This window comes from Moschus berezovskii, chromosome 2 (assembly GCF_049115385.1).
Source record: "Moschus berezovskii isolate FMDL1 chromosome 2, NW_MosBer_1.0, whole genome shotgun sequence".
Classification (NCBI taxonomy): domain Eukaryota; kingdom Metazoa; phylum Chordata; class Mammalia; order Artiodactyla; family Moschidae; genus Moschus; species Moschus berezovskii.
Window position 1 is genome coordinate 4,364,406 of NC_142461.1, and position 19,556 is coordinate 4,383,961.

At 57.4% G+C, this 19,556-nt stretch overlaps 1 protein-coding gene and 1 long non-coding RNA gene across 2 annotated transcripts; one reads left to right on the top strand and one right to left on the bottom strand.

Annotated features, from left to right (window-relative positions):
• Nucleotides 1–1,441: 1,441 nt before the first annotated feature.
• Nucleotides 1,442–9,657, bottom strand: SH2D5 (SH2 domain containing 5). The gene is made up of 9 exons (XM_055397780.2): nt 9,387–9,657; nt 8,996–9,076; nt 8,623–8,697; nt 7,537–7,683; nt 6,056–6,304; nt 5,728–5,902; nt 5,256–5,364; nt 4,500–4,659; nt 1,442–3,646 (listed from the first exon to the last, which is right to left on the bottom strand). Exons 1-9 carry the CDS (start codon nt 9,576–9,578, stop codon nt 3,443–3,445), a joined length of 1,392 nt encoding a protein of 463 aa, XP_055253755.1. The 5' UTR covers nt 9,579–9,657; the 3' UTR covers nt 1,442–3,442.
• A 5,102-nt stretch (nt 9,658–14,759) lies between these two features.
• Nucleotides 14,760–16,012, top strand: LOC129538127 (uncharacterized). The gene is made up of 3 exons (XR_008682166.2): nt 14,760–14,801; nt 15,487–15,640; nt 15,861–16,012. It is a non-coding gene; the product is annotated as an uncharacterized LOC129538127 (long non-coding RNA).
• The last annotated feature ends 3,544 nt before the right edge of the window (nt 16,013–19,556 follow it).

Sequence of the window (19,556 nt, forward strand, 5' to 3'; positions counted from 1 at the left end):
AACTCGACGCATGAGGTGGCCAAAGTATTGCAGTTTCAGCTTTAGCATCAGTCCTTCCAATGAACACCCAGGATTGATCTCCTCTAGAATGGACTGGTTGGATCTCCTTGCAGTCCAAGAGTCTTCTCCAGCACCACAGTTCAAAAGCATCAATTCTTCGGCGCTCAGCTTTCTTCACAGTCCAACTCTCACATCCATACATGACCACGGGAAAAACCATAGCCTTGACTAGACGGACCTTGGTTGGCAAAGTAATGTCTCTGCTTTTTAATATGCTATCTAGGTTGGTCATAACTTTCCTTCCAAGGAGCAAGCGTCTTTTAATTTCATGGCTGCAATCAGCATCTGCAGTGATTTTGGAGCCCAAAAAAATAAGGTCTGACACTGTTTCCACTGTTTCCCCATCTATTTCCCATGAAGTGATGGGACCAGATGCCATGATCTTCATTTTCTGAATGTTGAGCTTCAAGCCAAACTTTTCACTCTCCTCTTTCACTTTCATCAAGAGGCTTTTTAGTTCCTCTTCACTTTCTGCCATAAAGGTGGTGTCATCTGCATATCTGAGGTTATTGATATTTCTCCCAGCAATCTTGATTCCAGCTGGTGCTTCTTCCAGCCCAGCGTTCCTCATGATGTACTCTGCATAGAAAAGCTTCCCTCTAATGCTGCCTTCTGTCTTTATTAAGACTCAAGCTGAAGATAGAAAACAAAAAAATTTTGAAAGCCCAAGTCCTTTGGCTGGAGAGTCTACCTGGCCTCTCTCCCCACCCCACCCCGACCCCAGCACAAATCCCTCTAGAAGAGCCCCACCTCCTCTGGACTCCTGTTTGCACAGAAATTGTCCACTATAGGCCAGGCACAGCAATGGATGCTGGGAGATAGCCCAGCCCCTGCCCTGCAGTGCACCTATGGTCTAGTGAGGGAGGCTGACATTTGAAACAAATAGTCCACGAACAAAAATCCCATAAATAAAAGAGTATTAACAAACTAAAGGACCAGATGTACTGAATAGTTGGCCAGGATACCTCACCCAGCCCAGGCAGGGGCCAGGGGGCAGTCAGGGCAGGCTTGCTGAGAGTAAGAGATGGTAAGGTTGAGGAGTTCATCAGTTAAAGGAGAGGAGGGCAAGGAGGCCTGTGCAAAGGCCCTGTGGCATGTTGCCAGAGCAGAAGGATCATCTGAGTGGTCAGAACATAAGGACTTGAGTCTCTTTCCTACAGGAAATACCCACCAAAGGTTTTAAGCAGGAGCCACTGTTTGAAGCTACCCACACAATTCCTTCAAGACCTCCTGAGCCCCTGAGGACAGGATCTCTATCTGGTTCATCATTCAGCACCAGCGGAAGGGATGGTTGGGAAACAAAAGCAAAGCAGGCAAACTGGACAAAGCCCTCGCCTTTCAAAGGAAAAGTCTGTACTCAACAACCCAAAGAAATGCACTTTATTTGTTTCAAGTCCACACAGTAAGGAGAGCTGGGCTGCCCAGGCGGTGCTGGTTGCAATAGAGGAAACTGTGGTCTGTAATGAAGACACTGAGGTGTCTGCACATGTGGGTCAGCAACCTGGCCTTGTTGATACCATGTGACCCATAAGCGCTATGTGAAAGGATGTTAAAGTACTGTGGGGACGCTCCCGACACCCTGTCCACACAGATAACTTGTGGAACAAAAACCGTCCCTCACAGAGGTAAGACCAGTTAGCTGGGCTTCTTAAATGTGTGTGACTCTGGTGTGGTAATCCTGGGCCCCATATCACCAAACCCCTCTCCTCGCCAGGGAAATAGGAGGCTGGGGCTTATGAGGAACAGGGCTTTGCCCAGGGAGGAGATGACTCCTGGTAGTAAGGGCTGTAACATGAGTCCAGGTTCCCACTCACATTCAGTACAAAACCACTGCTGTGGTTCCAGTGAAACAAGCCCCTGAAGGACAGCTTTCTCCTGTCACTTGTGACAAGAGTGACAAGGCCCCAACCAAGACTCTTTCCTGAGCCGGAGGCTGTAGACTGGGAACACCAGGCCTGAACTTCTGAGGCTCCTCATTCTTTTTATTCCGTTGGGGCTGCTCGTTTTTCCAAGAAACAGAAGTGTATTACTTTCAAGGCACTACGCAGTTATATCCTGTCCCCAGAGAGGGGAGAAGGCAGCCCCCAGACTCACAATTAGGCCTCTGCCTCAGGAGTAGAAGTTCATCCACCATGAACTTGCTCCCTAGTTTGGGAGATTCATGTTTGTCTGTCAAGTTTACTTATAAAGGGGGACACCTAGAGCTGTCGATCATCACAGGGTCATTCCCTGGATGACCTCCCCTGTGCCAGACGAGGCCAAGTGTTCTCTGGCAGGGCCCATATCAGTTCTGCCTTTAGATGGTTCCTCCCTGACCCTCACCCCCAGTGGGTTGGCCTAGTGACGTGGTCCCTGACAGATGCCCATTAAGGGAAATGCCATCATTGTGTGTGGGGGGGACTTCCCAGGCAGCCACCAAACCCAAACCCAGTGTGGCCTGCAGGATGAGTGGATCAGGGCCCTGGTCACTCCCATAAGCCTGTAGCTCACTGCTGGCCCTTCGGAATCAAATGGCCAAAGGAAATGAGCCTGGGTGGTGGGGGGGGGCGGGCATGTCTTGGTGGTTTTCGGAGGGTGTACGGGAAGGGATGAGTCTGTGACATCTCTTCTGTGTGAGCAGGAAGCCCAACTCTGTGGTTCTGAGCAGACAAAGCAGCCTTCCTAATCTGAGGTTCACTGGGACCCTCTGCCCCGTCAGCCCGCTCACACTGCTTCCTACACTCAGGTGTCCACCTGGGCTGTGGGTGACTTGGCGCCTCTCTGCACCCTCTTAACCCCCCTCCCTTCAGAACTCAAGGGCGGACTCCTCTCACCTCAGAGGATGTGGGAAACAGGCCGTGCTCTGTCTGCCTGGCTGCCGCCCCCAAGCTCCACTGCGTTGTCCCTGTTTCCCCCACGGAGAGGGTGACTTGGCCCCACACCTTTGCTCTCTTGCCTGCCCACACACCTCTCCCTCACGCGTCTGGCTGCCTTGGTCTGGAGCTCTCTGGAGACGCCCAGTCAGGGTTCCAAGGCGTGGCCTCCTTAGGAGAGGGCCCCACCTGCACTGGAACAACCTTCCTGCCCACCTCGGAAAGCTCCCCACTCAGGAGTAAGGTGAGACCCAGGGAAGGCAAGCGTCAAGTCACCCGGCAAGTTCTCGGAAGCCTGGAGCTCGGCCTGCCGCGCTTGTGATCCTGACGACCCATGTCCTGGGGAGAAGCCCCTGGCGATCCCCACTCTTAGGGACCCCCACAGGCAGGGAAGTGATGGAAGACTGGTCCCAGGGGCAGTGACTGGATGGAACTGGTGCCCAGCAGGGTGGAAGAGGCCAGAGCCGAGCGGCCTGCTGAGGCCCTGGAACCAGGGTACGACGGGGCCTGTCAGCATGGGGCCCTGCCTCCTAGCCCAGACCCTGCAGCTCTGCCTCCGACTTGGCATGGCCAAGGGGCCGGAGTGTCCGAGGAGGCCGGCCCTCGGGCCCGCAGTCCTGCTCCTCGTAGCCGGGGTTCAGGCGCCCCATGTCGAGGGAGCAGAAGAGGCTCCGCTCCGTTCCAGCGTGGTGTTCCACCAGGGCTTCCAGGCTGGGGAACTCGGCCGGCAGGTGCTGGGGAGGGGGCAGGGCAGGGACTTCAGTTCCAGCCCCCCTTTCCCCACGGATCATGCCTCCAACTACCCCATCACCCTGGATTCTGCCTCACTTTAGAGGAGTTAAGAGAGGACACTGTCCTGCTCCCAGCAGAACCACACCCCTTTCGCTCCCTTGGGCCTGGACAAGACCAGGGCACTTAGCACGCAAATAAGGCACATTTAAAAAGCCGCGCCTGCCCACCCCAGTCCCTGGAAACGTGTGATCAGGCTAGGACTCCAGGCCTAGAAGCTGCGTGAACTTAAACACAAGCCTCTGCCCTCTCTGAGTCAGTTTCCTCCTCTGCTAAAAGAGGAGTTAGGGTGTGGGAAAGCATGACTTTTAAAAGCTGTGATCGATGTAAAAATGCGAGGCGTGACCCTAGCCCAAGGCTCCACTGTGCGTGCTAAGTGCTAAGTCGCTTCAGTCCTGTCCGACTCTTTAAGACCCTATGAACTGTAGCCCGCCCGGCTCCGCTGTGCACGGGATTCCTCCAGGCAAGAATACTTGAGTGGGGTGCCATCTCCTCCTCCAGGGGGCATCTTCCCGACCCAGGGATGGAAGCTGCATCTCCTCTACCTCCTGCATTGACAGGCAGGTTCTTTACTACCAGCACCACTTAGGAAGCTCACGACTCTACTAGAAATACCCTACTCTGGTGAGAGAGTGGAGCCCGCAGGGTAGAAGTGGGGCCAGAGCCGGAAGGACCTATGAATGAAGAGCTGGATGGCGCGTTATACGGGGTGGGGCCAGAGGGAGCCAGTGAGGGGCCGGGATGAGGTGAGAAGGGGCGGGGCTTGAATGAGAGGGGCAGGGCCGAGAGCCCTCTCACCTCCACGCAGTAGCGGCCCACGTGGTTCCGGAAGACCTGGTGGGGCACGACGCCGCACTGCGTTCTCACCGACAGGCACCACTGGCCACTGGCGCCCGGCTCAGGCCACAGCAGGAAGGCCCCAAGCACGTCTCTCCGCAGCAGGGCGAGGGCACAGGGCCTGGGAGGGCGGAGGCCAGAGGCTGAGGGCGGGCCCCCTTGTCGGGACCCAGCCTCGGTCTGCTGAATGGCCTCACAGACCCACAGCGTCGGAGACACAGTGCCTGCCCAGAGTACGCCTTCCGCGAAAGGAAGCTTTCTGACTGCCTCTCAGAAAGGTTTCCAAGGGCACCCTAACTGTTGACCGACTAGGGGGAGAGTTTTAAAAAGCGGGCATTTAGGAAGGCCGTCCCCTGTGACAGGCTTCACCTGAATAACCTTATTTGATCTCTTCCACAGCCCTGCAATGAAGGTCTTTTTAGTTTTTCATCTTTTGGCTGCACCGCACAGCATGTGGGCTCCTAGTTTCCCCACCAGGATCTAATCCACGCCCCCTGCACCAGCAGCCCGGAAGTCTTAACCAATGGACCACCACGGAAGCCCCGAAGGTCCTTTTATTATCCCCCTTTTACAGAAAACTGAGGCCCAGGGTGGGGAAGTCTCTGGCCTGAGGTCGGAGAGCCCGCTGTCCAAGGGCAGGGATGCACATCTCGGGGCCCCGGGGGAACTCACAGCCTAGTTTCCCGCCCCTCCCCAAGGGCTGGGCACCACTCCTACCTGGAGATGCCAGCAAAGGCCCAGATGTTCTCCGTCAGGCTTCCCTCGCTCTCCACCAGACACGAGGAGCCCCCGGGCCCCCGGGGCCAGGCCTCCCACGCGGCAGGAACTAGAGCAGTCAGAAGGAGGGAGGTCGTCCTCTCCGCGCCCATCCCCTTTTCACCCCATAGGCTTCAGCACCCCCAGAGCTTGTCTCTTTACCAAGCCCCCTGCTCTCCGCCCAGTCTGCACACATCCTGCTTCCCCAAAGACAGACCCAGGTACACGCCTACGCACACCCACTCGTCAGTTACAGCACTTCAGCAGCTATGCCCGCGCCTTGGCCAATAGCACCTGGGCGCTCAGCTCCACACGCATCCTCGCGCTCGGAGGCCTGGCACTCACAGGCGTCTACAGTCGCAGCCCGCAGGCCCTGCCGCTCAGGCCCACCCTCGTCCAAGCCACGCCGGTGCACGCGCGCCGGGAAACTCACGGGCCTCGCGGGCGGACAGCTGCAGCTGCGTCTCGTAGGCGCAGGCGCGGTAGGCCCCGGAGCGGAGCACCTTGCTGCGGATGGCTTTCTTGCGCACCAGCGTGGGCGAGCAGTACGGGTTCCCTAGGCGCGCGTGGCGGGCGCCCCCGCGGCTCCCCGACTCCAGCAGCTCCTTCTAGGGAGGGCCCCACAGGGGCGCCCAGACTCAGGCCCGCCCGGCCATAGCCCCTCCCACGGAACTCCGCCCCCCGCCCCCCTCGACCCCCAAACCCTCGGCCCGGTTCCCTCCCTGGTCCACTGCCCACTCCCTGGCTGGGGTGCTGCGTACCCCGCTGCCCCCAGAGCCCTCTGCCGGCAGCCGCCGGAAGGAGACCAGCGCATTAACGTTCTGTGAGAGCTGATCCCGGCCGAAGGGTTCCCGTACTAGGCCAGGGGTGCCCCCGGGGCCGGACACGGGCTTCAGGGGAACGTCCCCCACAGGCCCTGGGCAGGGCTCGGGCCGCGCCCGCTCCTCCGGGTGCTGTAGGAGGTAAGCGAGCTGGAAGGAGCGGCAGAGCAGCAGGTGAAGGATCTGGACCTGGGGAGGGAGAGGGAGGCGGGCTCAGCTAGGGCGCTCCTGGACGGGGTCCCTGGGCACCAACCCACGGGCCAGGGGTACCTGCAGCCCCAAGCTTGAGGTACTCGTCCCTATTCTTCCTGAGAAAATGAGTACTTATCCCTCAAAATCTCACCGCCATGCAGCCTCCCCTCGCATCTTCCTTGATTCACTTCACAAACAGCGAGCATCTACCTTGCTGCAGGCATCATGCTTGGAGCTGGGAATGCATGGGCTGAACGCACTGCTTAGCCCTCAGGGACTAACCGCACCTCGTGCCCTGTATCATCTTAGAGGAATGGCTCAAAGTCCAGGCCCTGAAGTCGCAGGACCTGGGGTCTGATCCTGGCTCTGTCACATAGGAACTGCTGGGTGACCCCTGGGTACAACATGGCATCTCTGTGCCCCTGCAATGACATGGACCACGGGAAACTCCCCCCGGGGAGGCTCAGCACTCTGAGACCTGCACATTCGATTCATCAAACACCCATCATCCAGCCCCGACATGGGACTGTGAGCTCCAAAAGTTCAAGGGTCACAGCTTGGCCACCGGTCACCCCATTAGCCACACAGAGCTCGACACACAAGGGTGACGGCAGAGGCCTGCTGCCTGGAACCAAGCCCAGGCTCTGCTGCCCAAACGGCCAGCTGCCGCGGCTCCGCTGTTAACAGTGGTCACACTGGCTTTGACTTTTAGGATCCACCCATCCATCCTCTCTCCCCACGAGGCCAAGCAACAGAACAGTTCAAGACCCGGACCCAGCCTCTGGGCTCAAAGAATTCCAGTGACTGCAGTGAGGGACAGACAGATGGCAGAGTGCGGTTCAGGTCACAGCACGGCAGAAGGCAGGGTGGTCTGGAGGATTCAAGGCGGGCTGAGCCACAAAGGGCAAGCTGGAATTTGCCAGGATGAGGAGGGGGAGGGGCATGGAGGCAGACAGAATAGCAAGGACAAAGGCCTGGCAGTGTAAGCCTCCTGGCCTGGTGCCCTTCTCCCAGCCCTGGGAGATGCTGAGTCCACTGACTCACCTTGGGGGGTTCCTCCGAGAGCAGAGCTACAGAGGGAGCCAGGGTGCCAAGGGGTGCAGGGGAGCGGGGGTGCTCAGGCCAGCTCGCTGAGCCAGCCATGGCCTTGGTCCCTGAGACTCACACGGACGCACAGCACACCCCGCCACCAGCCCCAGTGCTGGGACCCTGCCCTGGGCCCCAGGTACCTCTCCAGGCTGGCTGCCCACAAAGAGGTGGCAGAAGAGCTTGCTGGCCGGGCTCCTGGGGTTTCGGGCCATGAAGGCAAACTGGCAGTTGGCCGGGCACCAGGTGGTGTAGAGGATGCGCCTCAGGGCATGCGCCATCAGAAGCACCTGGGAGGCAGCAGGTGCACGGGCCCCATCAGACGCACCACGTGGCCCACAGATGCCAGCAGCCCTGCGGGCACCATGCCCCGGCCGGTGGCCTCCCGGGTCTGCCCTCCAGCCTGGGTGCTCAGCTGGGGGCCCACCCCGCTCCTGGGATGAAGAACTCTGCCCTGCCTCCAGGCCCGCCCAAACCGCTCTTCCCACAGGCACCCTCATCCTTTACACAGACCCTGAGTTCGGGGCCCCGGCCCTGGGCTGTCAACCAGCTGACCGGGGTGGTCGTGCCAAGTCATGGAGCTGAGGGACAGAGTGTTCACGGCCTGCAGGGTCACAGGCAGCGGTGGCGGCCCTGGGCTTGCGCTCCTGGTCTCTGGAGTCAGCTCTTGCTGCAATCGGTGTTAAGGAGGGACAGGACCCCTCCTATGGGGCCATGGGAGGGTGTCAGTGAGGCCTCGTGCAGGTGGCGCAGGCCCTGACCCCAGGGCCCCCTCCATGCCAGCTCTGGACATGTTGGCACCACATCGTAGATGAGTGGCACCAAGTCATGGGGCACCTGGCCTGGCACGTGGGGCTAGAGTTCATTTTTGGGGGCTGGTTTTTCAGGAAGAGGAGGATGGGTGACCAAACAGGGCTCCCAGCCAGCCTCCAGCCTGCCTGACCCTATTCCCCAGTCATGAAAGGCTGGCTACAGCCTCCTGGCTGAGCCTGGGGACTGGCCCAGACCTCATGGGGTCAGCTGGGCCTGATGCTCAGGCTAGTAGTTGGTCCCTGGAGATTCTAGGGCTGGAGGCAGGGGTTGCGGTGGGAAGAAACAGGCCCTTGGAGAGAGGATGTCCAAAGGCCCAGGGCAGGCTGAGAAACCAGGGAGGCTGCAGGGCTGGGCGGAAGTGTGTCCCCGGGGAGCAGGACATCTGGGGGGTCCTCACCTGCACCCCGGGCTCCTACCTCTCCCTCCCCGCTGTAGATCTTGAGGCCCTGAAGGCTGAATTTCAGGATGACGGCCCGGCGTCGGGGACAGTCCTGGGTGGGAGAGAGTGGGTGGGGGTATCATCACCGCCTGGGCCCTGCCCAGCCTGGCCTCTGACCCCCGGGCTGGTAGCCTCGGGGCATGAGGAAATGTGGCTCCAGGAGCCCGCATGTGTTCCCAAGGGCACCCACCTCCCAGAATAGCTTTGGTCCCGCCCTTCCCTGGGCCTCACTTGCTCTGTCTTTCTGATGGGGGGCTGTGGTGGACCCAAGGGGCTCAGAGGTCATTTCCAGCCCGACACTCCAGGGCTCTGAGCCCAGTGGGGAAGTGCCCCCCGCCCCAGCCCCCTACCTTCAGTGCCCACAGCTGCTGCTGGACCAGCCACACGCTCTCCTGGGGGTCCAGGTCGTCCACGGGGAAGGAGCCCACGTACTGCTTGGGGGCAGGGGTGGGGGGTGGGGGGACGGGGGAGTCAGGCCCCTGGGCCTGATCCCCGCTCTCCACATGACCCTCCTCACACACCCTCTGTGCTGTGGGGGAGGCTGGTGGGTGGCAGAGGGCATCCCCTGGGGCCAGGCTCCACCCATGGAGGCCCCAAGGCCTTACTCTGGCGTGCACACACTCCAGAGCGGGGTGGGCAGGGGGCGCGGCCAGGAAGTGGCCCTGGGCCAGCGGCTCCTCCCCGCCCCCAGGGCCCACCCTGCCCCCCCTCACAGCCCCCCAGGGGGCTGACCCCACCCACCTGGGCAAACTTTGTGATGCACCGGGGCGGCTGAGGGGCAGGGCCGCAGTCAGAGGCCCTCCGGCCCCCCGCCCCTGCCTTCTGCATGGCCTCCAGGGCGGCCGGCTTCCTGCTCCGACAGAGATGAGGCTGCGAAGGGCAGGGAAAGGAGGGCTGGCACCCAAGGCTGGTGCACAGCCTCGGAGCACCCATCAGAGGCTCCCTCCACGTTCTGGCATCCAGCAAACCCTGCCTGAGTGCCTGCTGTGTGTGCCAGGCAGCGCCCTGGGCGCTGGGACACAGGGACACACACTCCGGGCAAAATGACAAACTCCCCGCCTTCCCTTGTGGAGCCGACATTCAAGGAAGCCATCAGGAAGATACAGAATAGGGCAGATGGCGACAAGGGGCTTTCCTGGGGGCTCAGCTGGTGAAGAACCCGCCTGCAATGAGGGAGACCTGGGTTCTGTCCCTGGGTTGGGAAGGTCCCCTGGACAAGGGCAAGGCTACCCACTCCAGTATTCTGGCCTGGAGAATTCCACGGACTACAGTCCACGGGGTCGCAAGGAGTCAGACACGACTGAGCGACTAACACAAATGGTGATAAAGCAGAGAGGAGGCCATGAAGGGCAGGCCAGGGGGTGACCACGGCCGAGAAGGCCTCGCTTAGGTGTGAGGTTGGAGGACGGGGGAGCAGACATATAGCCAGCTTGTGCAGAGTGCCAGGGGAGGGGGTCCCTGTGAGGTACCACCCAAGAGGAGGCGTGTGACAGCAGCCTGAACAGGGTCTGTGAAGGCCCCGAGCAGCTGAGCAGCTGGGGCCCTGAGGCAGAACTTACCAGAGCAGCACCCGGGGTGGGGTCAGCCCGAAATGTCAGGCGAGGGGACTGAGGCGCTGCCTTGTGGGCGGCGGTGAGCCACAGCAGGTGCCAGGGCAGGAGGCCTGGAGTCCACGGGGCAGCGGTGGCCCCTGGACTGAGGGGCCAAAGCTGCGTCATGGGACCCTGGCTCCTTCTGCCCAGCCTGACCCCAGCCCCTGCCCAAAGCGCCCACCCCCACCAGAGCGTGAGTCAGAGGGGAGGGCGGACCCAGCCCAGCCCTGCGCTGGTCTTTCCTGGAACTCTTGGACCCCCTGGTGGAGGAGAGGAGGGATGCTGCCTTCCAGACCGTCCTTAGGGGCAGGGAGGGCGCGTCCTTCCCCCTCAGAGCTCAGGGCACAGCTCCTGTTCAGTGAACGCGGTATGAACGCATCCCGCCACCGCGGAGCCTGCACGTGGCAACTGGAGAAGCTGACGCCCCGCCACTGAGCACCAGCTCTCGGGAATGAAGACCCAGCGCGGCCACAAGAGAAAGGAAAAAACAACAGCAACAACGGCAAACGCATCACAGAACAGAACGACTGCATGCCTCTGCCTCGGTCCCAGGACTCAGCTCCCTCAGGCTCCCCCGGGGCCAGTTTAGACACCCACGTCCGTCCCCCATCCTGGAGGGCTCCATCTTACCAGGCTACTCGCAATCACTGCACTGGGGATCAGAGGCCCGGGTCCAAATCCTGTGTGATTTTGCATCAGCTGCTTCACTCTCTGAGCCCCATTTCCTCAACCCCAAATGTGGGGTAACATGTGGCCCTGGTGAGAGCTGAGCGGAGGCACAGAGCCCAGCACGGTGCCGCCAGGTTCAGAGCGGTGACCGGCAAGTACGGTCTCGTGGGCAATGTGGTGGCTCAGTCGTGTCCAACTCTTTGCGACCCCATGGACCGCAGCACGCCAGGCCTCCCTGTCCATCACCAACTCCCGGAGCTTGCTCAAACCCATGTCCATCCAGTCGGTGATGCCGTCCAGCCATCTCATCCTCTGTCGTCCCCTTCTCCTCCCGCCTTCAATCTTTCCCAGCATCAGGGTCTTTTCCAGTGAGTCGGCTCTCCGCGGCAGGGGGCCGAAGTAAGGGGGCTGGGGGGGCCACTCAGGAGGGGACTCAGGGGACAGAGAGGTCTGGCTACTGTCAGTGCCCTCCTGGCAGCAGGCCACACCTGAGAGGAGACCACCTTCCCCGGGAGGACAGACGCGCCTGGGGGACATGATTCCTGCCAGGAGGAAGCAGGTATCACACAAGGCGCTGGGCAGGGGATGGGCACACCTCGGTGTGCTCTAGCACCCGCAGGAGTCCTGGACAAGTGGGCTTTGGGAGATCGCCAAGAGCCCGGGAATGGCCCCTACCTCAGCCTTGCCCCTGACTGTCAGCTCCAGGCTCAGGCCAGCTGGGCACACTAGCAGCATGAAAGGGCAGTAGTGAGCCCTTAAAGGAAGGCTGCACAGTCCCCTCGAGGGCTTCCTGGTTCTGCCCGCCTGCTTTCCTGGGCCCTCTCACCTCTCTTCACTTCTTGAACCTAATTATTTTTCACATCATGACCATTACCTACTGTCATTTTATGTTCAAATACAGCAAGGTTAGGGTGTAACTGGCACAGAGCTATGTGGCCCTGGTTCCAGGTACGGAAATGGGGCTTCCAGGGAACTCGACCTTCAACACATCCTGGGCTGGGATGCCTGGTGCCCGTTGGCAGGGGTGGGGGGGAACAGAGGCAGCAGAGACCAAAACCCAAACCAAATGGGGTAAAAGGAAGAGAGGGAAGGAACAGAGGATGAAAAGGATGACACACGTAGACAGCATATTAAAGAGCAGAGACGTTACTTTGCCGACAAAGGTCCATCTAGTCAAAGCTATGGTTTTTCCAGTGGTCATGTATGGATGTGAGAGTTGGACTATAAAGAAAGCTGAGCGCCGAAGAATTGATGCTTTTGAACTGTGGTGTTGGAGAAGACTCTTGAGAGTCCGTTGGACTGCAAGGAGATCCAACCAGTCCACCCTAATGGAGATCAATCCTGAATATTCTTTGGAAGGACTGATGCTGAAGCTGAAACTCCAATACTTTGGCCACCTGATACGAAGAGCTGACTCACTAGAAAAGACCCTGATGCTGGGAAAGATCGAAGGTGGGAGGAGAAGGGGCTGACAGAGGATGAGATGGTTGGATGGCATCACCAACTCGATGGACATGAGTTTGAGCAAACTCCAGGAGATAGGACAGGGAAGCCTGGCATGCTGCAACCCATGGGGTCGCAAAGAGTAGGACCTGACTTAGTGACTAAAGAAGAAGAAGCGGGAACAGAGGAGTGAAAAGAAAGACAATGGAAAGAGAGCTAAGGGAGAGATAGGAGGAGGGAGAGGTGGGGAGCAGGGAGTACATCTCACATCTCACCTCTCACCCCCAGCCTGACCGCTGCAGCAGCCCTCAGATGGTGGGAGTAGAGACCGGAAGGAGGCGCTGGGGCTGTGGCCCCTCCCACAGCCGGGACAGCCCTTTCTGAGGCTGCGAACAGCCTCCTCCCCCACATCCAGAGCCGTTTCTTGGGGACACCCCGGGCTGTGGGCTGTGGGGGTGCAGGGGGAGACCAGGCCACTGGGCCCTGTTATGGGTCCCACTTCACCCCCACATCACCTGATCCTTCTTCCCCCAACCTTGGAAAACTGCAAGTTTCTCCCTCCTAAGCCCGAGGGGTATAGTACCTTTCACCCCCACACTGCCCAGGGGACCAGGGAGGGGAGACGCTCACCTAACCCTGGAAACAGACCCACTGAGCTATTCCAGGCACAGACAATCACGGATCCCTTGATCAGGTCTGTTTTTCTTAGGTTTTGCACAGGAGCCTGGCTCTGGGCCAGAATCATCCTAAGGGGACACATTTGGAACAAGGCTGGGGCCCTTCTCTTGCTCCTCTGACGTTTACCAGGTGGCCGCTTAGAGACCGGACACCAGATGGGTTGACTACCTCGAGGCGCAAGGATGGGGGCCTCTGCTGCGCTGTACTGCAGCCAAGTGGTGTCCTAAGGAGGGCCCACCTTCCAGCATCACGGGAGACCCCTCAACCTGCAGACTTGGTGCTTAGCAAATGGTGGCTCAGAGGGTGAAGTTACCTGCCCAAAGTCACACAGCCAAAGGGGAGCTGGGAAAACATTGTGGGTCTATAGGGCTCTTCCCCCCTCCCTGTCCCCCGCCCACCCCTGCCATGGCAGTGCCCGCGCCCAAGAAAGCAGGTGTCCACCTCCTGAGTTTGGTGGGTCCCAGTCTACCCAGGGGCAGGTGAGGCGAGGAAGCAACAGCAGTGGTGCTGGGGGTGGATGTGATCAGCTGCTTTCTCCCGCTGCCAGCATCCCAGGCCAGACGGTCTGGGGCTGCCAGAGGCACTCCAGTCTCACTACTCTGTCTTTGGCTCTGCCGCACAGAAGAGCCCTGCTACCCTCAGGACAGCTCCCTTCCCCCAGGACAACCCCCCCCCGCCCCCCCGCCCTGTGCCAGCCATGCTTGCCCTGGGCCACAGGGTGGGAGAGACTAAGGTCAAGACCGTGGACGGTAGGATCCCCACGAGGTTGGCTGATGTAACCGACATCAGCCTCCAAGTCCTCAACCAGAGAGTGGGCTTAATGATAGCTGCCTTCTGGAGTTGTTCATCTATCTGTTCCTTCTGAGAACATTTCCAAGCGCAACGTTCCAGGTGAACAAAACAAAGTTCCAGCCCTCAACAAGGGCTGAGGAGGGACGGGGGTGGATACTGGAAATCAACATTTCAAGGGGGGCTTGGAGGAAAATACGGCAGAGTGAAGAGGACCCAAGATCTGCGTGCGTCTGTGTCGGGGCGGGGCGGAGAGGTGCCATCAAATACAGGCTCGTCTCCCGGCGCAGACGACACGAAGAGCAACGTGCCGCTTTCAGGATTAAAGTGGGGCCGAAACCAGATGCGCGGCGGTACAGAGCGCTCCGCAGCGTGGGGAATTATCCCTATCACTGTAATTCCCAGGGTCCCTGGCCGGCCCTGGGGGCGGAGAAAGTCTTGCCCACTCCCCGTCCCCCCGAAAGAGGGGCGGGCGAGGCAGGACGCTAGCCAAGGGGATGGTGGAGGTGATGGACGGTGATGGGCGAAAGGGACAGACTGGCGTCTCCCCATCCGACACGCGCCCCCCCACCTAGCCACCCACGCGCTCCAATCTCCACGCCCCGGGACCGAGTCTCGCTCCCGCCGATCAGCCAGCCCCAGCCCCCGCCCGGCTCCCCGGGCGCTCACTCACCGCGGGCTCGGTGTCCCGTCCCTGCCGCCCGGCGCCGCGACCCGCGAGCCTGCGCCGCGCGCCCCTCCCCTGCCTCCCCCGACTCCCGGCGCAGCCCCCACGTGGCGGCGGCCAGCGGCTCCCGCATCACCCGGCCCTCGGCCTCGCCCGCCCAATCGGCGCCCGCGGAACCGCTCCGCACGCCCGCGCCGCCCAATCAGCGGCCGCGAGGGCCCCTGGCCTCGCCCCCTTCGTCTCACGCCCCGGCGCTCCGCCTTTAAAGCGAGAAAGGGGGGCCGCTCACTGCCGCCCAGGACGCCTCTCTCCGGGCAGGTGGGGGGATCTGAGTGCTGGGGGCCTCGCCGATGGTTCCCCCCTCCTGGGGCGTCTTTCCCCTCCCTTGCCTTCCCCTCCTCCATCCCACCCCACCCCCCACCGCCATCCCCGGCTATAGCTCCTTCTCGTCATCTTGGTGGCGGCTGCGGCAGCACCTCCTCCAAGAAGCCTTCCCTGACCACCGCCGGTGACCTCACCTTAAAACGCTCGCCACTCCTGCCCATCAGCCTAACTAACCCCTCTTACTAGAGGGCCCTTGGCCCCGGCCCGGAGGTGCCTCTCTCCCCAGTGCGGCTGGCCAGCCGTAGGCGTTCGGGGCTTGTCGTCTTGATGAGTGAATGAAAAAGGCGTCAGGATCTGGCCTCTGGGGACCACCGGCCAGTCTCAGCCCTGATTCCCTCAGCTCCAGAGAGGTGGGAGGTGTGGGGCAGCCCTTTCCTCGCCTTCCTTCTGCCGGCCGTCCTGGGCCGTTCCTTGTAAGAGATTTAATTGAGCGTGCCCAGCCGGCAGTGAGAAATCTGGGCAGTTAGCTCTGCGGGCCGGGGTTGGGGGTGGGGGATGGGGCCTGATCCTGTCCTTTGGGTTACATGAAAATCCGCCGAAATGGGATGAGCAGATCCATCCCAGAGTGTCAGCACAGCCCCTGTGCTAAGTCGCTTCCGTTGTGTCTGTTTTGCCACAGCCCATCAGGCTCCTCTGTCCATAGAGTTCTCCAGGCAAGAATGTTGGAGTGCTGCTATTTCCTTATCCAGCAGACCTTGTGTATGCCGCAGAGATAAACAGCAAGCCCGGTTCAGCCCAGCCTTTGGCATGTATGACATCGGAATTCTGCAGAGGTAATGCCAACAGCTGCCACACGGCAGCGGTGGCAAAGGCAGGCGGGCGCCCTGAGGGAGGTGGGTGGGCACCGCTGAGGTCTGAGTGCCTCAGGGAGTCGGGGAGGAGGCAGGTGTGAGCCTTCATCTCCCCAAAGCTTCCGGATGCCTTTCCAAGAAGGGCAGTGGTGAGGTGTGTTGCTTAGTGTCCCAGATCTGGACACTTCCTCTAATTGCACAGATGTGGGACCTGAATCACGTTAATCTTCTAGCACCTCATCTGGAAGTTTTACTAACACCTGACTCCTAGGGACAGGAGGATTCCCATGCGCTCAGTTCAGGCGCTCAGTCGTGTCCGACTCTTTGCAATCCCATGGACTGCAGCACACCAGGCCTTCCTGTCCATCACCAATTCCTTCTTCTACTGTGCACGCAGCCTCAGTAAAGCTACAATAGATGTATCAGCTCAGAGGTTTACTCAAGGAAAACAAATGTCAGCGGGAGCCAGCCATCTCCTGGGTGAGCCGAGCTAGGCCTGTTCGGGGCCGCATGAAATGGCCACCGCTGCATAATTATCTGCCCCAGGCATCCAGTCATTCACATCCCGAGTCTTGGGAGTCGTCAGGTAGAGAACCTCAACCGCTGGACGAATGACTCACTTTTGCAGGAAGACCAGAGAAATCATCTACACAAAGCAGGGGAAAGGATGACAAAGGAGGCAAGGTGGTGGGGCTGTGATCCCTGAACATGTGAGGGCACATGGCCCTGTCTTGGCATTTCCTGATGAGTCAGTGACAATGACTAAGCCTCACCAGGTGTGAGCTTGCTATCACAATCTTTCTTCTCTTTTCACTAAAAATCCCAGAAATCTGGTACTGGAGTTGCTAGTTGATCAATGTGTGGGAAGTAACATCACATCATTTGCAAGCCCATTTCCAACAGCAGGACTGAAAAGGGAGCCAAGATGGTGAGGTTGGAACAGGCCTTGGAACAGCATCTCACACACGTCTGGGTTTCACAGCACGTGTTTCCATGCTTCCTCAGTAATACCTTCCCATACTGGCAGATTTCAGCCTTGAGCACCTTGCTTTCCTTCTCTCAGCTGTCTCCCAATGTCTGTCCCTGCAACTTAACTGTGCCTCCCCTCCAATGACCCAGAACAGATTTTTTAAAAAAATTCTGAGATGTTATGGGCTGAACTGTATCCTCTCTCTCCAAGTTAACATGCTGAAGTGCTAACACCTGGCACCTAAGAGTATGACCGGATTTAGAGCTAGGGTGTATAAAGAGGTAATTACATTAAAATGAGGTTATCAGGCGACTTCCCTGGTGGTCCAGTGGTTAAGACTCTGTGCTTCCAATGCAGGGGACGCCAGGTTCAATCCCTGGTCATGGAATAAAACACCCCCCTCCTCAAAAAATATAAAAAGAGGTTATTAGGGTGGGCACTGATCCCATACGACTGATGTCCTTTTAAGAAGAGGGTATTTGGACAGAGAGGAAAGACAATGTGCTGGCAGGGAGGAGAGAGCCATCCACAAGCCAAGGAGAGGGGCCTGGAACAGATCCTTCCCTCTCTCGTCAGAAGGAACTAACCTGCTGACGCTTTGATTCTGGACTTGGAGACTCCACAACTGACAAATAACTGTTGTTTACGCGATCTGGGCTGTGGTGTTTTGTTATGGCCCAAGCAGACTAATACAGTGATAGTGCCTAAGTGCCGCTGCTGCTTTATTTCTGGGTAACCCTGTATCTTAAGTGACTATTACGGACTTTGTGCTTCCCTCCACTTGTTTTATTACCAGTAACATAAAGCACTCCCTCCAATACTCGGGAGATAAAACGAATGCCCCAGAAGTATTTAATCTTGTTGCTACCTGTACCCCATTTGAGAAGCAGACAACAAGGAATAGTTCCAAGTACTTTTCCACCTGAGAAGTCTAAAGAGGACCCCTCCCCAGAAACACTTGTCAGACTCTCTTGTCACAGACTAGAGTTGAGGCATGTGCTTCAGAAAGCAAATAAAGCAGGTAATATCAAAGACTCTCCAAAACCCCGACTATGTTGAGAACAAACTGGTAATATTTAGCAGAGATCTTTGAGAAGATTGCACAGTGAGAGTTGCAGTCTCCCCTGCAATCCCCTCTCCATCCACAGCCAGCTGAGGCCCCAGGTTTGGCTCAGGTGGCAGCTGATGCTGACCCTGGCCTAGGAAGGACTTCCTTCTCCCACCCAGCCCTTCTCTTCTGCTCCCTGGCATTACCTGCAGCCCTGGTAAATTCAAATGCTGTACATGTTTTTCTTTTTTTTTTTTTTTAACAAGTAAGCTCTGAGTGGTTTGAAAACCTACTTGGAAAAAAAAAAACAAACCTGTTCACCACTGCCATTTATGGCATGTCCATCTCATAACTTGTTGCCAGACATCTTGCTTCCTGGGCTGCTAAGGAAGGTGTGAAGGCAAGGTGACTGGTCAAGTCTGCTACGCTACTTCCACACTTGTTACTTATTTAATCAGGAGAAATTTAACAAAACCTGTTTCTGAAAGTTGGGCATAATTTCACATACTTTGAGAACATATTTGTAAGGATCTGAGATAGTGTGATTAACAGGTCTAAAAACAGGAACCTACAATGAATGGTAAACAGAGCTGAACTCATGAAACTGGATTTTTTCTCATTAAAAAAAATATGTTAGTCTCCTAAAATCCTAAAATGTCTTAGTAACCTTAGTGAATATGTTCAGTCTTTGATACTTGATCATCTCACACTGCCTGTGGGTGGCTATTCTAATAAAACAGCAAGAATTGTGCACTTGAACCCCTCTATTTTATGGGAAAAAATTAAGCTCAGGAAGCTTGTCTTGGTCAAGGTCACACAGTTGGTAAGTGACACAGCCCCCAAAGACTACAGCTATGAACGTTCTTAGGATACTAGGCTGAATGATACACTCTAACCAGGAGTCATTCCCAATTTGAAATTAACTTCTACAGACTGAACCAGCAAATTTGAGTGATGCAAACAACATAAGGGATTTAGGTTTGACACAAGAATTTCATCAGAGCAAAAGTTCTCAAACAGTAAAATGGATGAGCAAGGATGTTGTGTAACTGGGTTTTAAGGAAGAGTATCTGTTGGAGTTGGGCGAACAAAGCAGACACACAGCAAGAGAGACCGGGTGAGTAATGTTTCTTTCAGAATCAAGAGCGAGAATTTCTAATATTCCAGTTCATGATTACTAAGATGGTATCGTGTCCAAAAAAAGGCAGTTGTCAGACAATCCCCTTTCTGGAATTTCTCTTGGTAGGCCTCATAGAACACAAGTTCATAGTTTTTAAGGTGTGAGAGCACTGCTCACTAAGCAACATAAAAGTTCTATTTAAAAAAAAAAGTTCTGAGAGAAGCTGTACTTCTTGGAGGAAGAGCTCTCCTAAGTGTCAGCAGAATCTGCCTGGAATAAGTAAACTGTGAGGACCAGAGAGGCCCATGGCTAGGATCTGACAGTGACCAAGTGCTTGCAATGTCCTAGGAAAAAAACAAAACAAAGAGAAAAACAAATACAAGAAAAAACCTCCTTAGGACAGCCTAGCTAAAATTTCCGAGTAATCCAAGATCTAATTTGAATAGTTCTTACCAAACTTAAAAGTCACACAGACCCCTACTGGCAAATTTAATAATTTCATCTTATTTCTAAATCCCCTGCATTCATTGGGCTATAAGATAAGGGGAGAATTCAGAAGTTTGAACAATGGTCAGAGAGACGGTGGAGAAGAGCAGCTGGAGATGGCCCTGCACTCGGAGGGCCTGGGCGTAGTTCTGGCTCTGCGTCTTACCATGTCCTGGGGGAAGTCTGTGGGCCCACCCTGTGCCAGTTTTCTCTTCTGTAAAATGGGATCATAAACAGTGACCATCTCGTAGGATTGCTACGGTTAAATGAAGTT

Coding starts and splice junctions, on each gene's coding strand:
- SH2D5 (XM_055397780.2), bottom strand. CDS start 9,578: ATGGGTGCTCCGAGGCTGTGCACCAGCCTTGGGTGCCAGCCCTCCTTT. Junction 7,684..8,622: donor TCTACAGCGGGGAGGGAGAG/GTAGGAGCCCGG, acceptor GCTGCCTCCCAG/GTGCTTCTGATGGCGCATGC. Junction 4,660..5,255: donor GCCTTTGCTGGCATCTCCAG/GTAGGAGTGGTG, acceptor CCGCCCTCCCAG/GCCCTGTGCCCTCGCCCTGC.